This window comes from Elephantulus edwardii, unplaced genomic scaffold (assembly GCF_000299155.1).
Source record: "Elephantulus edwardii isolate Elephantulus edwardi_28Jun2011 unplaced genomic scaffold, EleEdw1.0 scaffold00021, whole genome shotgun sequence".
NCBI classification, from domain to species: Eukaryota; Metazoa; Chordata; class Mammalia; order Macroscelidea; family Macroscelididae; genus Elephantulus; species Elephantulus edwardii.
The window spans coordinates 20,213,235-20,228,795 of NW_006399771.1; the positions used below are offsets into that span (position 1 = coordinate 20,213,235).

General features: G+C 35.3%; 1 protein-coding gene across 4 annotated transcripts in view; it reads left to right on the forward strand.

The window, feature by feature from the left end:
* NAP1L1 (nucleosome assembly protein 1-like 1) overlaps positions 1-15,561 on the forward strand; it is a 28,461-nt gene that overhangs the window by 9,779 nt on the left and 3,121 nt on the right. For 3 of the 4 annotated variants that reach the window (XM_006882556.1, XM_006882557.1, XM_006882559.1), the window contains exons 3-12: positions 4,163-4,248; positions 5,606-5,708; positions 9,298-9,439; positions 9,697-9,777; positions 10,460-10,588; positions 11,364-11,435; positions 12,617-12,756; positions 13,117-13,262; positions 13,363-13,382; positions 13,957-14,079. In XM_006882556.1, coding sequence (XP_006882618.1) covers positions 4,163-4,248; positions 5,606-5,708; positions 9,298-9,439; positions 9,697-9,777; positions 10,460-10,588; positions 11,364-11,435; positions 12,617-12,756; positions 13,117-13,262; positions 13,363-13,382; positions 13,957-14,079 — 1,042 coding nt within the window. The remainder of the gene's footprint in view (positions 1-4,162; positions 4,249-5,605; positions 5,709-9,297; positions 9,440-9,696; positions 9,778-10,459; positions 10,589-11,363; positions 11,436-12,616; positions 12,757-13,116; positions 13,263-13,362; positions 13,383-13,956; positions 14,080-15,561) is intronic. The other variant, XM_006882558.1, reaches the window with a different exon arrangement.

A 15,561-nucleotide genomic window follows, 5' to 3' on the forward strand; every position in this document is an offset into this window, starting at 1 on the left:
CCAGTTTAGAGTCGGGAAGGGTTATATTATAGAATGAGCTGCACTGCTGGTTACTTAGAGTTTTAATAATAGCTGTTTAGACAGCAAGACCTACAAGTGAGAAGGCAGGAAACTTCTTTAGTATAAGCTCAAAATACCTGTATAAATAATCTGAGCCAAGCCTTCCGAACATGCTATGCTGTCTTCATAAAAGAAAGACAAACAGTGGCTCTCCAAGTCATTGCCTCCTGCTTCACCTTGATCTCGCAACTATTGTGGAATCTACTGTCTTTCTGAGGCTTCCTTGTGCTACTCCTATGTTGAGTTTGTTATATATATATTCTTACTTGATTCTTTACCACATTTTTGAAAAGTTGTAAAGGAACAATATCTTCATGTGGCATGACTGCAATGTACTCATGCTTCATAATTTGGGTATAGATTGTAGTTTGGAAATAATTTTTCTTTAGAATTTTTAAAGTCTTCCCATGCTTCCAGTGTTGCTATATTGAAATCTGAAGAATTCTGAAAGCTGCTCTGAAGTTTTGAAATTTTCACAGTAATCTAATTTTATCCATTATTTTAGGTACTCAGTGGTGGACTCCTTATTTCTGGCAACTTTCTGTTTATTTTTCTGTCTCCTTTCTCTGGAATGCATATGTTACATGTTACACTTAAATTCTAATTATATTTTGTCCTGTTTTTCACCTTTGTCTTTTTACTCTCTTAATTGCTTTCCATCTTTGTCTTTGCTCTTCGGGAAACAAGGAAGAAACTGTCAACTATTGTGTTTTAAAGTTTTCATCATGTTTTGGCTCCCAAGAACTGCTATAATGTCTGAATTTACCAGTTTTATAGCAGTCTGTTCTCATCTCTTGATAGAATGATAGCTCTTGTCTAGATGTTCTTTCTGCCTTTGTAGTCTGATAATTCTTAACTTTTTCTATCCTCTTGTTTTGATCACAATGTAAGATAGCTTTCTCAACCATGGTGCAGTAAGTTGGTTGTCTGCTTTTTAAGATTGGTTGGTCTTGGGGCAAGTTGTATGTTTAAGAAAAGGATTAATTAAGAAATTTGTGTGTTTAGGAGTGAGGTTTATCAGTTTGGGATTTTCCTATAAGTCATTAATTTGAGAAATAATTGCAAAATATTTCTTTTTGGGCTGGTCAGATTTTCAATTGAAGAGAATTTCTGGGTAAAGATCTGAGTGAAGACAACTAGATAGGAATCTCTTATTGCTGGTTGCTATCAAGAAGACCTGAAGTCTTTCTGTAACTGTTGTTGTTTCTCAAAGTTGATAGAGTTTCCAGAGGCATGTTATTTAGGAACTGGATGCCACTCCTGCTTCTAAACATGTCTTAACCTGGGAGCGCCATCAAATACTGTTCACCATGGGTAACCGTTATGGTATTCACACCCCATTGGAATAGCGTTCAGCATCATAGCCATTCCAGGTTACCTCAGTACAGCAAATTGACAGACCAGTGCTGCACACTAGGCCCAAGGGCCTAACCAACCTTTAAATACAAAGCCCTCCAGGAGGTGGTATTGACTCTTAGCAACAGGCTTAAATCAAAACCACACATTTTCCACATGGCCTTCAACCAAAACTAGAGAGCCTACTTTCAGAGTAGAACTGCTGCTGCCCCAGTCTCATTTTCATCTTTTGTTCTTGTTAACTGCCCTACAGTCCAGCACTCAGAAAAAAAAGAACGAAACCTTGTTCTATAATGGTCATCATTTCTCTATGTTCATACACTTTCCAAGGCATGTGATGTGGTTTAGGAAGTAGATGCCACTCCTGCTTCCAAACCTGAATCAATCTGGGAACTTCACCAAACACTGCCTATCATGGGTAACCATTATAGTGTTTGACACACCCATGGCACAGTGTTCAGCATCACAGCAAATTCCTTCAGAACAGTAAATAGAATCTTTGATGTAATTCTTTCTGGTCCTCTAGTCTCAGTCTTTAGTATTACCTTCTCCAGGAAGAAACTGCCATAGTTTTTCTAGAACAGGGGAAGAGAGACCAAGGATTTAACTGTTTGGCTCTTGTGTGTCAGGAAGTTTGAAAATGGTGCAGGATAGAACAAGGTTGAGATACTTTGCTTATTGGGTCGCTATGAGTCGCTTTCGATGGCACCTAACAACAACAACCTTTAGGGAACTTCAGTGGCTTTAGGGGTAAGGCATTAGCACTGCAGACACGAAAGTGTACAGTCTTCTGGTGCCATTAACTACCTCTGAGAAAACCCACTGGAGGGTTAGCTATGGGTTGATTCCGACTCCCTGCTTATAGTAACAACTTTTAGAATTATATACAGCCATTTCTTGTCTTTTAAAAGATGCTATTGTTAATAAATTGGAGTAATTTTCAGCTCTTCCCCAAAGCTAGCTTGGAATTTAACTTTCATTGAAGTCTTTTATCATTTGTTTTCCAGTGTCAAAAATTGTGATGTTCCTGTTTACTTGTTTAGTTTTGTTTTAAAATCTAAATTTATGCAACAATGAGTGAATGAAAACCCAAAATCTCTGTAAATGCTCATTAAATTTAATAATAATAAAAAAATAAAATCTAAATTTAGTGGGGCTTTTGGAAGATGAAGATGTTCAATCTAATGCCATCCTAACATGGAACTTTTTTTTAACACTTAAAAAAATGATAACTTGGTTGTATAATCCCCATTTGATGATTTGGGGTGGTTTGTTTCTTGTGTTTTGTTTGGTTTTAATATCAGTCTGGGTTAATAGTCTCTTGTTCTTTAAAAGAGGAATTGACAGATTTCTCCTTAATAGGTTTAATGATAAATATTTTGAACTATATGGTCTTTGTACTCATTTACAAGTCAGCTGTTGCAATGATTAAACTAGCTGTAGAACAGTATGTAAAGTAATTTGAGTGACTGTATTCCAGTAGCACCTTAATTTTAAAAAACTGGACAAAATTTAGGTCCAAGGGTTGGTTTCGTAGATTTCTTGTTTCAGTTTTTCAGTAAGCAACAAAGAAGAGTTGTTCCATTTTATTGTTAACCAGTGGCACCACATCTTGATATGCTTACCACTTGTATTTATCCTGAGTCAGAGATAATACAAAAATAATTTCTTGTTTTGAGTGGGAAGGTTGAAACCCCACCCCCACCCCCTTTAACTGATAGGGAATTTTACCAACAGAATTCTCTTTTCTGTAATTAATATTTGTTCACATAATCATATTCCTTTGTGCTTTTTGTAATTTTAAATTCAGAAACTATAAGTTAAAATGGGAAGGATATCCTTTCTGGTACCATTCTCCTGTCTTTGCAATAAAAAATTTGGGTGTTTGGTGGTGGTTTTTTAAAAAATTCAGATTTTTAACTTGTACTTCCTTCTTTCCACCCCACCTGTAAAGATAAAGAACTGCATAGAATATGAGTATTGATTATAAGTTGGAATGATTGTTCACAGCCACCAAGGTTTTAGACTATCTGTTACCCCTCTTCCAAAACACCTAGTTTTTTAGCTTGTTCACAGCTATCAATCAAGGTTTTGGACTTTTCTGTTCTCCATGTTTAATGGGACGTATAAGTGATGAGGGTATAGATACAATGACTCATGAAAAGTCAATGTATGCACTGCTGGAGTGATAATGCTGATAGCATTCATTTTCTACCTGTGACTGTGAGCTATCTCCAGATGAGAAAAGAAGCTCAAAGATGTGTCTTGAGTGGCTACCTTAGAGGACTTCCTCAAAGTTCTGTACTACATTTTTCTCACTGTTTGAAACTCAGCCGTATCTAAAAGGTAGACTAGGAAATATAGACCTTAATCTTAGTCTTGTCATCCCATAAGAGATCAGGATTGTTAGATAATAAGAACAACAACAAGGATACTCATTGGATATTGGGTGGAAAGCATATACATTCCTGACATATTTCCTAAACAAAAATCTACCAAACCACTACTTTTCAAGCTTTAAGTATAAACTGTATTTGACCATGTAATTTTAAGTGGATGTTTTTAAGGAGTTCCAGGTTTGTAATTGTTTATGTATGAAGTTAGAATGGAACTTGAATTACTTTCTCAGTTTCCTATTTAGAATCTTTGAAAGGGGCATGTTAATCTAGAAAAGGAATTTATGTTTTTATTTTCTTTTTAAAAATTTGATACATTTCCATTTTGGTGTAATACTATGATATTGTAGCAAGGAACAATCTGAACTTGATCAAGATTTGGATGATGTTGAAGAAGTAGAAGAAGAAGAAACTGGTGAAGAAACAAAAATCAAAGGTATTACTTTAAATTACTTAGGAACCATTGATTGCTACAGATGTCCTCTGGAAGATGTACCATTCTTTTTGCATCCTTTTCCACTTTATTCACTGATCCCTACATCAGGTTCAGTAAGAGAGAGGTGGGGTGGGTATGTTTAATGGGACGTATAAGTGATGAGGGTATAGATACAATGACTCATGAAAAGTCAATGTATGCACTGCTGGAGTGATAATGCATGTCTGTGCCAAAAGTTGCTCATGAGTTTTGTCTTAATTTTAAAATGCCACACTTGATGGTTTTGATTGCTTTTGATGATACATCTAAACAAAAGAAAATATAGTTGGAGAGTATATTTAGTATATATTGTGTAGTCAATGTGATCAGTCTTCTGATCAACTCCTTCAGTAAAAAAAAAAAAAAAATTCAAAATTCATTTAAGCAGATAATTGTAAAGGAGGAGTGCTCGTGGTACTGGTACAAGGCAAGTTACACAGATTTAGGTGATGCTCTGTGAAAATCAGGGCCAGGAATATTAAGGTACCCAATTATTTGATTTTTCATTTCTAAACCAGTTGGGGATAATTATGAAGAAGACATTTAAACTTTGGTTTTAAGTTTGATCTTGCTGCATTTTCTTGAAAGATGAAATACTGTGTCCTCAGTGTTCAGTTGTGCTGTATCTAAATTCTAGTACATCATCTAGAAATTAAGTTAGTATTAGAAATAAATTGACTGAAAAGCATAACTTGGGAAAAGGAATGCTATTTTGTATGAAAACTTGGTGAAGATGGTAGTAACATTTTGTTTTGCATAAACCTTGTTTGTATTTGAATTTGCTGTAATTTTTGGAAGCCATTAATCATTAAGTTTTATATGGCTTCAGTTAAAGTTTTGTGCTTTGTTGGAGTAATTTTGTTTTTCACTATCTTAGTTGTTAGCTTTCTCCATTCGTTTACATACAAATACACTACACAGTTAACAAACATGGGCCCATTCATTCTTCCATCATTCTCCAGGCTTAAAATGTCATGTAATTCCATTTTCCTGTTATGCTTCTAGAGTGTTAAGAGTCTCTTGTAGTATTGAACTTATCCAAATACAAGGTGGGTGAAACACAAATATTGGCAAAAGAATGGAGATTGTCATAGGATGTGGATGTGATCCCGAGAAATGGTGTGCATTAGAGTTTAGGAATCACCTTTTCCTGATCATTGGATTGTGTCCTAGAAAATGTTCGTTTTCTTAAGCTTGCTACAGCCCATCTCGACCAGTGATGTGTAGGCCAATCAGGAAAACATCATGATTAGATTGTTCTATTAAAATAACTTATTTTTATAAAATCCTCTTGATGCCCCCCCCTTTTTTTTTTAAGCACGGCAGCTTACTGTTCAGATGATGCAAAATCCTCAGATTCTTGCAGCCCTTCAAGAGAGACTTGATGGTCTGGTAGACACACCAACAGGATACATTGAAAGGTACAAGTTCTTCTTTTCCATTGCACCTTAACTCATCTCTCCAGTCACCATCAGAGGTGTTTCTCTTTTTTTTTAAGGACTTGGATAGTAGTGGGACAATAATAGCTGTATCTAATTTTAGGATTACTGGGAATGTATGACGTGGCTAAGTACCACCAATTTAGAGTTAGTCTTAATGTTGGTTTTAGTCCATAGGAAAAATCATGATCTTAATCATGTCAGAGACTTATTTAAAGGATTATTAGACCAAGTGCACAGAACTAAATATGTCAGTGATATCCCGAGTATCTTAATCTGCTTGCATATGGTTTTATTTGTTTTGTTTTACTTTTCTCTCATTTTAAGATCACCCACATTACAGTCTGTTCAGTCTGTAGCTTACAACTGCTACATAGTTGTCCTTGGTGTGTACTCACCATGGTTTTTTATCTGCAATGTTACCTGCCTAAATTTTTTTTCAACCTCCATCATCACAGCTTCCATTTGTAGACCATATCCTTTTAAGAATTTGTAAGAATTTCTTTGCGATAAGTACTTAGCTCTTGAATTGTTAGTAGCCTTAAGTTCTCCAGAATGGTTCTGTTCGGTGCATCCTTCAACTTGGTGTTCCTGCCAACTATTTTTGTCATCCAACTTTGTAATTTACCTGTCTCCTGTAAGGTGTAGACTCGCTTTGTTTATTAGTGTTTTCTGATTCTCAGTGTTTTTGAGTGTCTCTTCATATTACATGTGAGCCCTTTGCCATTTTCCTTTTGAGATTATTGGATATTCTAGATTTGTGTCATTGTGGATAACCTTATCATCTAATGATATGTTAATAATCTGTCATATCTATAAACTTTGTCCATAGCATCATCAGTTAAGCAGAGATCTTTAAGTGTCTGTTTAAGATCCTCCTCCCCTTGCCTATTCCTTAAGATTATGCTTTTGAAGTTACTTCAGAAATCCTTGTTCCTTACATAAGTTTTGCTGTATGGTTTTACCTTTCACATCGGTCTTTAATTGCATCAACCACCTTTATATTAAACTTGATTCACTAAATTGTTTATTCTTCTCATTTCTTTGTGATACCATCTTCATTATTTATCACACTCTTACAGACACCTACATTTGTGTTTCATGGGTCTTTTTGTCAATACTTTTGACTCAGTCAAAATACATCTTACTGTCTGGCAGGAGAAAATTTTTTTCCTTCTATGGTTGCTTACTTTTAAGGTTAGTCTTACCATTAGAAGTTGTACCAATGATAATAAAGCTTAACTGTTAACAAAAAGGGTTGACGTCTACCCCGAGGTGATAATTCTTCCCCATAATCTTGTTTTTTAAAAATCCAGGGTACACATGAGGGGTTTGCTAAAGTATTTTATTGTAAAATTCTATGATCTCCCTATAGCTTCCTTAAATAATCTTTTTTTATGAAATGACAGTTTTAGTCCTTATCTTCCTCCACAATTTTTTTTAATCTTTTTGTCAATGTGCTCTATGAGGTAACTTGGGTTTGCTGTGATGCTGAAACCTTGTGCCATGGGGATATCAGATAGGGGTTTCCCATTGGGGACGGTGTTTTGTGGAGCTCCCAGTTCTAAAACAGGTTGGGAGCAGGAGTGGCATCCACTTCCTAAACCACATGCCTCTGGAAACTCTGTGAACAACAACATACGTTAACAGTGGGCAAGCTTTTCAATCTTGTGTTAAAGCATGGTAAAGATGTCATCTTTGTAATTTCTAGTCAAATGGGGAGTGAATATAAAAAACTCTGTTTAATTCAGTATACATTTTGATAGTATTTTCTTTTATCCATTCTCTTGGTCTTTCCATTTCCTCTTAGAATGTACTAAATATGTTTTGATACTTTGAACTGCCAATTATTCATTATAGTCACCAGCTGTTAAATCATTGAAAAGACTTCCAGCTTTTAAGGCTCTAACAGTAGGATGCACCTATTTTAATACATCGACAAATTTGACTTAAAGACACACTTGGAAATTGTTCCTATTTTTGTAACATGGGGACATGTATGTTTTGTATAGTGCTGTGTTCACAGGGAGCTTTTCAATATCATGGGCATCTTCTATCATAGAGATTTTATCTGTCCCCACCCCCATAGTTATTTTGAACTTTGAGCTCATGTATATTGGCAGAATATCATTTACTCTGGTAGTGAAAATTGAAGGGGAAGAATGAAGTCAGGCAGTGTTTTGATTTTCTGGTGGGCTTTGGGAAGACATAGTGTCCCTCTGATGTAATTTACCCTAACCAGATTTGAGGGCTCTAGTCAGTCTAGCCTATCATGTTATCCTAAGAACAGTGGTACTGGACTCTTAGAAAAGGTGAAGCAGGCAAGCAATGATTGTCGTGAAGAAAGAGCCCAACTTACAGCTCTCTTCCAATGCTATCACTGCTCTCCACTCAGGCTCTCTCCAACCCAGTATGTAACTCATCCTATACCAGTTATATACAGTCTTTAGTCTTACTTATAAATTACTTTTCGTGTGTGGGGAGTATAAGCTTGTGTAAAAATACATTGCTTTCTTGGGTCTGAAGTTAACTTGAATGGTTGATTCTTTTTTTCACTTTTGGAAAGGGAATGAATGTAAGGGAGACTTAGCTCACAGATCATTAAACTTTTTACTCTGACTTGGTATTTTTAGGGTTGGTTTGTTTTTTAATTTTTTAAATTATTTGTATGTGTGTGTGTGTGTACCATCAAATTGGATCAGATTGGTAAAGGAGGAGATTGCCCTTCTCCAGCAGAGTAGATTTAGATTACTTCTACCAGAGTAGAAATCTGGTAGATTTGAACCACATACTTCTGCGATTATAATGCAGTTTCTTGCCATTCTGCCACCAGAGCTCCCTCTATTTTTAGGGGTTTGTGATTGTTTCTTACAATCTTAACTAAAATAGTAGTTTACTAAGAATTATTTATATGCAAAAACAGCAGAAATTTTCAACCTGTGTTCTAGTTCCCTGAAAGCATATAAATTTTGAGTAGGAACATTATCCTGGGTAGTAATGGGAATCATAATTTTAGTTATTGTTTAGGAAGCTAGTAATTCAGTTGAGGCATTGAAAATCCCTGGCCTATAGGTGAATTCTGGAGTATGAATTGTATCTCAATAGAAGTGCTTTTAAAAAATTTTTCATTTCTCCTTTTATTAAAGAATGTTGTTGTTGTTGTTGTTGTTGTTGTTATGTGCCGTCGAGTCGCCTGCGACTCGTAGTGACCCTATCAAATTAAAATAAAAATAGGAAATAAAATAGAAAATAGTGGTGTAAAATAATGCTCGTTTTCCAAATAGTCAAGTGTTGGTTTTCTTTCTTCTAGTAGTAACTGACAGTGGAGTAAAGAATTTTTTCTATAAATAACATTTTTTTAAAAATTGGGTAATAGCCGTTATTCTCAGACTTAGGAAGATGGCATTCTTCTACATTTGAGATGCCAGTATTGTGAAATCACACTTCATTTCAGTGAAAGATTTAGAGTTGGTGATTTAAATATACATAATGCTTCCATTTCAGTATGATAAAAGAATTGTGACTAGTTTTCACCATGGTGGTATGTAACCAGTGCTTTCCAACCTTTCAGTTTGCCTAAGGTAGTTAAAAGACGAGTGAATGCCCTTAAAAACCTTCAAGTTAAATGTGCACAAATAGAAGCCAAATTCTATGAGGAAGTTCATGATCTTGAAAGAAAATATGCTGTTCTCTATCAACCTCTATTTGATAAGGTAATGTTTTTTATTATCTTACCTTATTTTCTAAGATTCTGGAAGACCATAAAACTCTGAAAATAAATATTTGCATACTTTACCTAAAATAGAAAAATTCATGAACTTGGTTAATATTTAGGCCTGCCATTGATATAGTTGTTTCTAGGGATAATTGTGAACATTCAGTAATGCCACTTGAAGTTGTACTGCTCATAAGGTTTGTTTAATTAGTCCAAGTACCAGTATTTTCACACATCCTTTAAAAATCATTTTAGCGCTTTGAGATCATCAATGCAATTTATGAACCCACAGAAGAAGAATGTGAATGGAAACCAGATGAAGAGGATGAAATTTCGGTTAGTATCAATTTAATGACTTTGGTGATTTTTAGCTGATAAAACATTTTAAATTATTGTTAGCATTTGATGGTGCAATATAATGTTCTTTAGTAATTTTATACCTTGGAAATGTATTTATTGTAATATGAATAATGAATGCAGCTGAGTAGTTGTTCACACTTTGACCCCTTATATCTAAGCTTATTTTTTTTAATTATAATTTAAATAAGGTTTTTTTGTTTGTAGCTTCATGATGATAAGGAATTATGCCTGTTTTCAGGTGAAGAATAAGACTTATAGTTAAGTGTCTTGCCCATAAATAAATTACATACCTTTGCTTTATTACACATGTAAAGAGACTATACATTTAATACAGAGAATTGAGGCATTGGATGGTTGACATTCCCGGCCCCCCTCAGGCCCCCCTCATTTACTATGCTTGAAAGCTTGCTTTCTTAGGACGTTTTCCCTTTTTCTTCTGAAGCCATTCTTTCCCTACAGCTGTAGATCCTAGGAACACTTGTTAGAGTTCATCATAACAGGTTTGATGAAAGTTACAGTAGTCTTTGCATAATTAGGTTATAATTTTCATAAATGAAAATTAAAATTGATGAGTATAAATTTGTTGGTAAGAGTGGTGTGCAACTATTTTACCCAGTGGGTCTAAAACCGTTAATAATGCATATTGTTACTTATTAAGGAGGAGCTGAAAGAAAAGGCAAAGGTTGAAGATGAGAAAAAGGATGAAGAAAAAGAAGACCCCAAAGGAATTCCCGAGTTTTGGTTGACTGTGTTTAAGAATGTTGACTTGCTCAGTGATATGGTTCAGGTAATTCATAAAAGCACCAATTTATCTCCTGTAGTAAACTTTTGAAACCTAAAACATCTATGACTACTAGTTTCTTTAATGGTTGTCAGCTTTAATTCTTTTGAAATAGGTAATACTTGTAGGGAGGAAAACTTTTATTACTTGGGTTAATGTAGTCAGATACGCTTAAGTACTTTGTCATATTTGTATGTCTCTACATTGTAAGACCAGGCAGGATGGAGGAGGAAATCATGCCTGTCACTTCCCGCCTCCCCAAAGAATTTTCCATTCTGAAATACACTTTCTTGTTTTGCATATTAAAAGGACACTATAAAGATCCATCATAAATACTACTTTTTTTCTAAGAATCACAAATGTCACCTGCCTTTTTTAGTTCAAAGCGTTCCTTAATTTACTTACCTTACACAGGGAAATTATTTCAATATAATGACTGCCTATTATATTACCACTTTCATAAAGTGGAAAGTGACCAGCCAGAGGGAAAAATAAGAAACAGATGGAAAAATCATCAGTTATCATCAGGAAATGTCTCAAAAACAAAACCTGTCTTGATTGTGCATTCTTCAGCACATTCATTATATATAATAATGCATTTTTCCATTTTATCACTTTTTCTTAGCAGTAGTATTAGTATAAAATAAGCAAACAAAAAGTCAACTTCAATATAAACTAACCTGAAAAATCATCTTAAGGTTTTAATTGTCATATAAAATTATACTGTAAAAAGTATAACATCTCAGTTAATTGAGGTAGTGTTTAATTTTTCTCTTTGAAGGAACATGATGAGCCTATTCTGAAGCACTTGAAAGATATTAAAGTGAAATTCTCGGATGCTGGCCAGCCAATGGTAAAATAATTGTGAGATTTTGCCTGTTTTGTAACATTAGGTACTTACTATTATAAAAAAACAGATGATTTTAAAGACAGTGGGAGGAAATGAAAAGTGATAGTGTTATTTTTAAATTGGTGGTAAGTAAATGTTTGGATATTGGTAATTGGAATGCAGTGTTACTCCATTTCTTTTTCTTCAGAACATAAACTATTTCCAGATTGGCTAATTATTGTCCTAATTATTTAAAGGCAGCAATACTTTATTAAAAGACTTGTTTATGAATTAGTAAACAGAACTGTTATAGAATCCATATTTCCCTCTTTGAGCTAATAATTGCATATATATCATCTTAGACCTCCTTATATCCTGTCTATGCTACTGTATACTGTAGATGATGAAAACAAATTGAATGTAGCAACATTATGATTTTTTTACCCCACCCCCCCCGTCATTTCAGATTCTACTGTAATACTTAGGAAATTCTTACATGATTAGTACCTGCTTGGCAGGGGGCGAGGATGGGAGTTGGTTAGTTTATTTAAGTGTGCCTAGATACTGATAGAGGCCGTGGTCTTTGCAATCACTTGTTATGCATCAGAGAGTTGGACAATGACTAGGGAGGACAGAAGGAGAATTGATACCTTTGAGCTGTGGTGCTGGAGAAGAGTATTGAATGTACCATGGACTGCCAATAAAACAAACAGATTCATCCTAGAGAGGGTTAAACCAGGCTACTCCTTGGAGGCAAAGATTCTGGGGCTTCGTCTGACATACTTTGGACATGTTGCAAGGAGAGACAGGTCTTTAGAGAGGGACATCATGCTGGGTAGAGTGGAGGGACAGCGCAGGAGGGGAAGACCCTCTATGAGGTGGATTGATTCAGTGACTGGGGTAATCGGGATGGGTGTGTCAGAGACAGTGTGATTGGCACAGGATAGAGGAGGAGGGTTTAGGGCTGTTGTACATAGGGTCGCTATGAGTCACAAACGACTCCATGGCACATAACAACAACAGCTTACTGTTTGAGTAATAAATACAACTTTATGAAAGTTTGAGGTTTACTTTCTGACCTCACCTAGTTAATTTGCAAAATTATACTTCAGAGTAGAAATAATCTGAACATTTGATACATATTTATAAAAATAAGTTTTGTTTTTAGTAAAAAATTAAAATTAACAGATGACTTTTTTTTTAAGAGTTTTGTCTTGGAATTTCACTTTGACGCCAATGAATATTTCACAAATGAAGTATTGACAAAGACATACAGGATGAGGTCTGAACCAGATGATTCTGACCCCTTTTCTTTTGATGGACCAGAAATTATGGGCTGTACAGGGTGAGTTTAATTTTATTTCAACAGAAGTACTAACTCGTTGGTATGCTTGGTATTAACTAGTCTCCTGTGCTCTTCCTACATAATACATGACTCAGCATTTTAGTAAAATAGTTTGAGAAGAGCTTACCCCCATTTCCATAGAATTTACTTTGGTTGTTAAAGAATATTTAAATTTTTCATAATGTGACTAATACTGTGAATATTTCTTTATGACTAATTTTATGAAAAGAAAATTTCTCTACTAAACTGCTACTGAAAGTATTTGAACCAGTTTTCCTTGAGTTTTGATTTTTAGAAACATTTCATTCTAAAAATTAGTATATTATCATGGAAACCTGCTCTCATACTTTGTTTTGTAAGGTGCCAGATAGATTGGAAAAAAGGAAAGAATGTCACGTTGAAAACTATTAAGAAGAAGCAGAAACATAAGGGACGTGGAACAGTTCGTACTGTGACTAAAACCGTTTCCAATGACTCTTTCTTTAATTTTTTTGCCCCTCCTGAAGGTAAATAAAATAATGATTAATTCGGGTGTTGATGGCTGTTTAATAGTAAGCTCTGTCTAGTTGTACTTAATTCATAAAGTTTCTTTTTTCAATTTTACAGTTCCTGAAAGTGGAGATTTGGTAAGTTGACTTGTTTCTTTTAAATTCTTTACTATATTTGAAATTAAAGCACTGGTTCTTGAGAGTGAAATGGTTGTTGCAAGTACTTTGTTTTTGTGTGTGTGTGTGTCTTTCAGTGCAGTGGGAGGTAGCACTTGATAGATCTGAAAACATGTTCTCAAAAGGGTAATAGTGCTTCCTCTTCTGATACTTGTAAATCTTTGTGTGAAGGATATAACTTTTAACTGCTAACTGAAAGGTCAGAAGTCTGAACCTAGTATCTGCCCTGTGGGATAAAGATGGACAGTCTCCTGGGAAGATTTATAGCCCCAGAAACCAAGTGGAAGATTAATGTAAATCTGCATTGGGTTTATGGTGAAATATGCTATTTATATTATCAAACTTGTTTCTGTATTCTAGTTTGATTAACTTGTTCTGTTTCTCTAATAAAATTATGAATGTCAGAACCCTTTCTGTGAAATGACAACAAAATCGTGAAATTGAATGTTTTCTTTCTTTTGAGAAACCCCCAGAATCGCATGTTAAATGTAATAAGAAACTTGTAAAATTTCATGCTTTTGCTTTTTCTAAATAGGATGATGATGCTGAAGCTATCCTTGCTGCAGACTTTGAAATTGGTCACTTTTTACGTGAGCGTGTAATTCCAAGATCAGTGTTATACTTTACTGGAGAAGCCATAGAAGATGATGATGATGATGTGAGTGAAACTGGTAGTGACTGGAATTGGGGAGACGTTGAGTGAATAGGTACACTACTTAAAAAGCAAAACAGGATAATTTAAAATTATTATATAGGATTTCCTATATATACCGTTGCTGATATAATTATAGTTAGGTTCCTTTCAAATCTGCATAATAAAGTTAAACTATAATATGTGGGCTAGTATTTTAAATGATGATGATGATAATTATGCTCTTGCTTTTGACCATATAAACAAACTATGGAAATTTAGTATTTTAGTTAACATTAAAGGCTATTAGCTAGTGAAATGACTATGTAAAGGTGGGTACCTGTCAACATTTTACACGTCTTTTAAACCTTGAGTTGCTATAAACAAGGATGCTTTAGGAAGATTAAATGATCCAGGAAGTATTAAAAGAAGATGGAAAGAATATACTGAGTCACTGTATCAAAGGAATTGGCAGACACAGAAGAATTTCATGAAACAACATATGAGTAAGAGCCTATGGTGATGAAGGAAGAAGTTCAGGCTGCTTTGAAGGAAATAGCAAAAAATAAGGCCCCAGGAATAGATGGTCTACCAATTGACATATTTCAGCTAACAGATGCTGCCCTGGACATGCTCACCAAGTTGTGCCAAGAAATCTGGAGAACAACCACTTAGCCAACTGACTGGAAGAGATCTATATTTGTTCTATCCCAAAGAAGGGTGACCCCAACAGAGTGTGGAAACTATAGAACATATCATTGATTTCACATGCAAGCAAGATTCTACTGAAGATTATCCAAAAACAACTGGAACAGCACATCAGCAGAGAACTGCCAGAAGTCCAGGCTGGGTTTAGAAGGGGTCGTGGTACTAGGGATATTGTTGCTGATGTTAGATGGATCTTGGCTGAAAGCAGGGAATACCAGAGGAATGTGTATCTGTGTTTCATTGATTATGCAAAGGCATTTGACTGTGTGGATCATAACAAACTGTGGCTGACTTTGAGAAGAATGGGAATCCCAGAGCACTTGATCATGCTAATGTGAAACCTATACTTGGACAAAGAGAGTCGTCAGAACAGAGCAAGGAAGCACCCCCCATGGTTCAAAATTAGGAAGGGCATATGCCAGGGATGCGTCCTGTCTCCATACCTTTTGAACCTGTATGTAGAACAGATTATCTGGGAGGCTGGGCTCTATGAGAAGAAGTGTGGTGTCAGGATTGGTGGAAGATTCATCAACAATCCACGATAGGCAGATGACATATGCTTGCTGAAACTGAGGAGGACCTGAAATGCTTGCTGCAGAGGGTCAAGGACTACAGCTTCCAATATGGATTGGCAGCATCAGGATGGATGGTGAAGAGATTGAGATTGTACACAGCTTTAGTTTGCTTGGCCCCACAGTCAACACTGTTGGCACCAGTAGCCAGGAAATGAAAAGGCGCATTGCCATGGGAAAGTCTGCTGTTAGGGACCTCTCCAAAGTGCTGAAGAGCAATGGTGTCTCT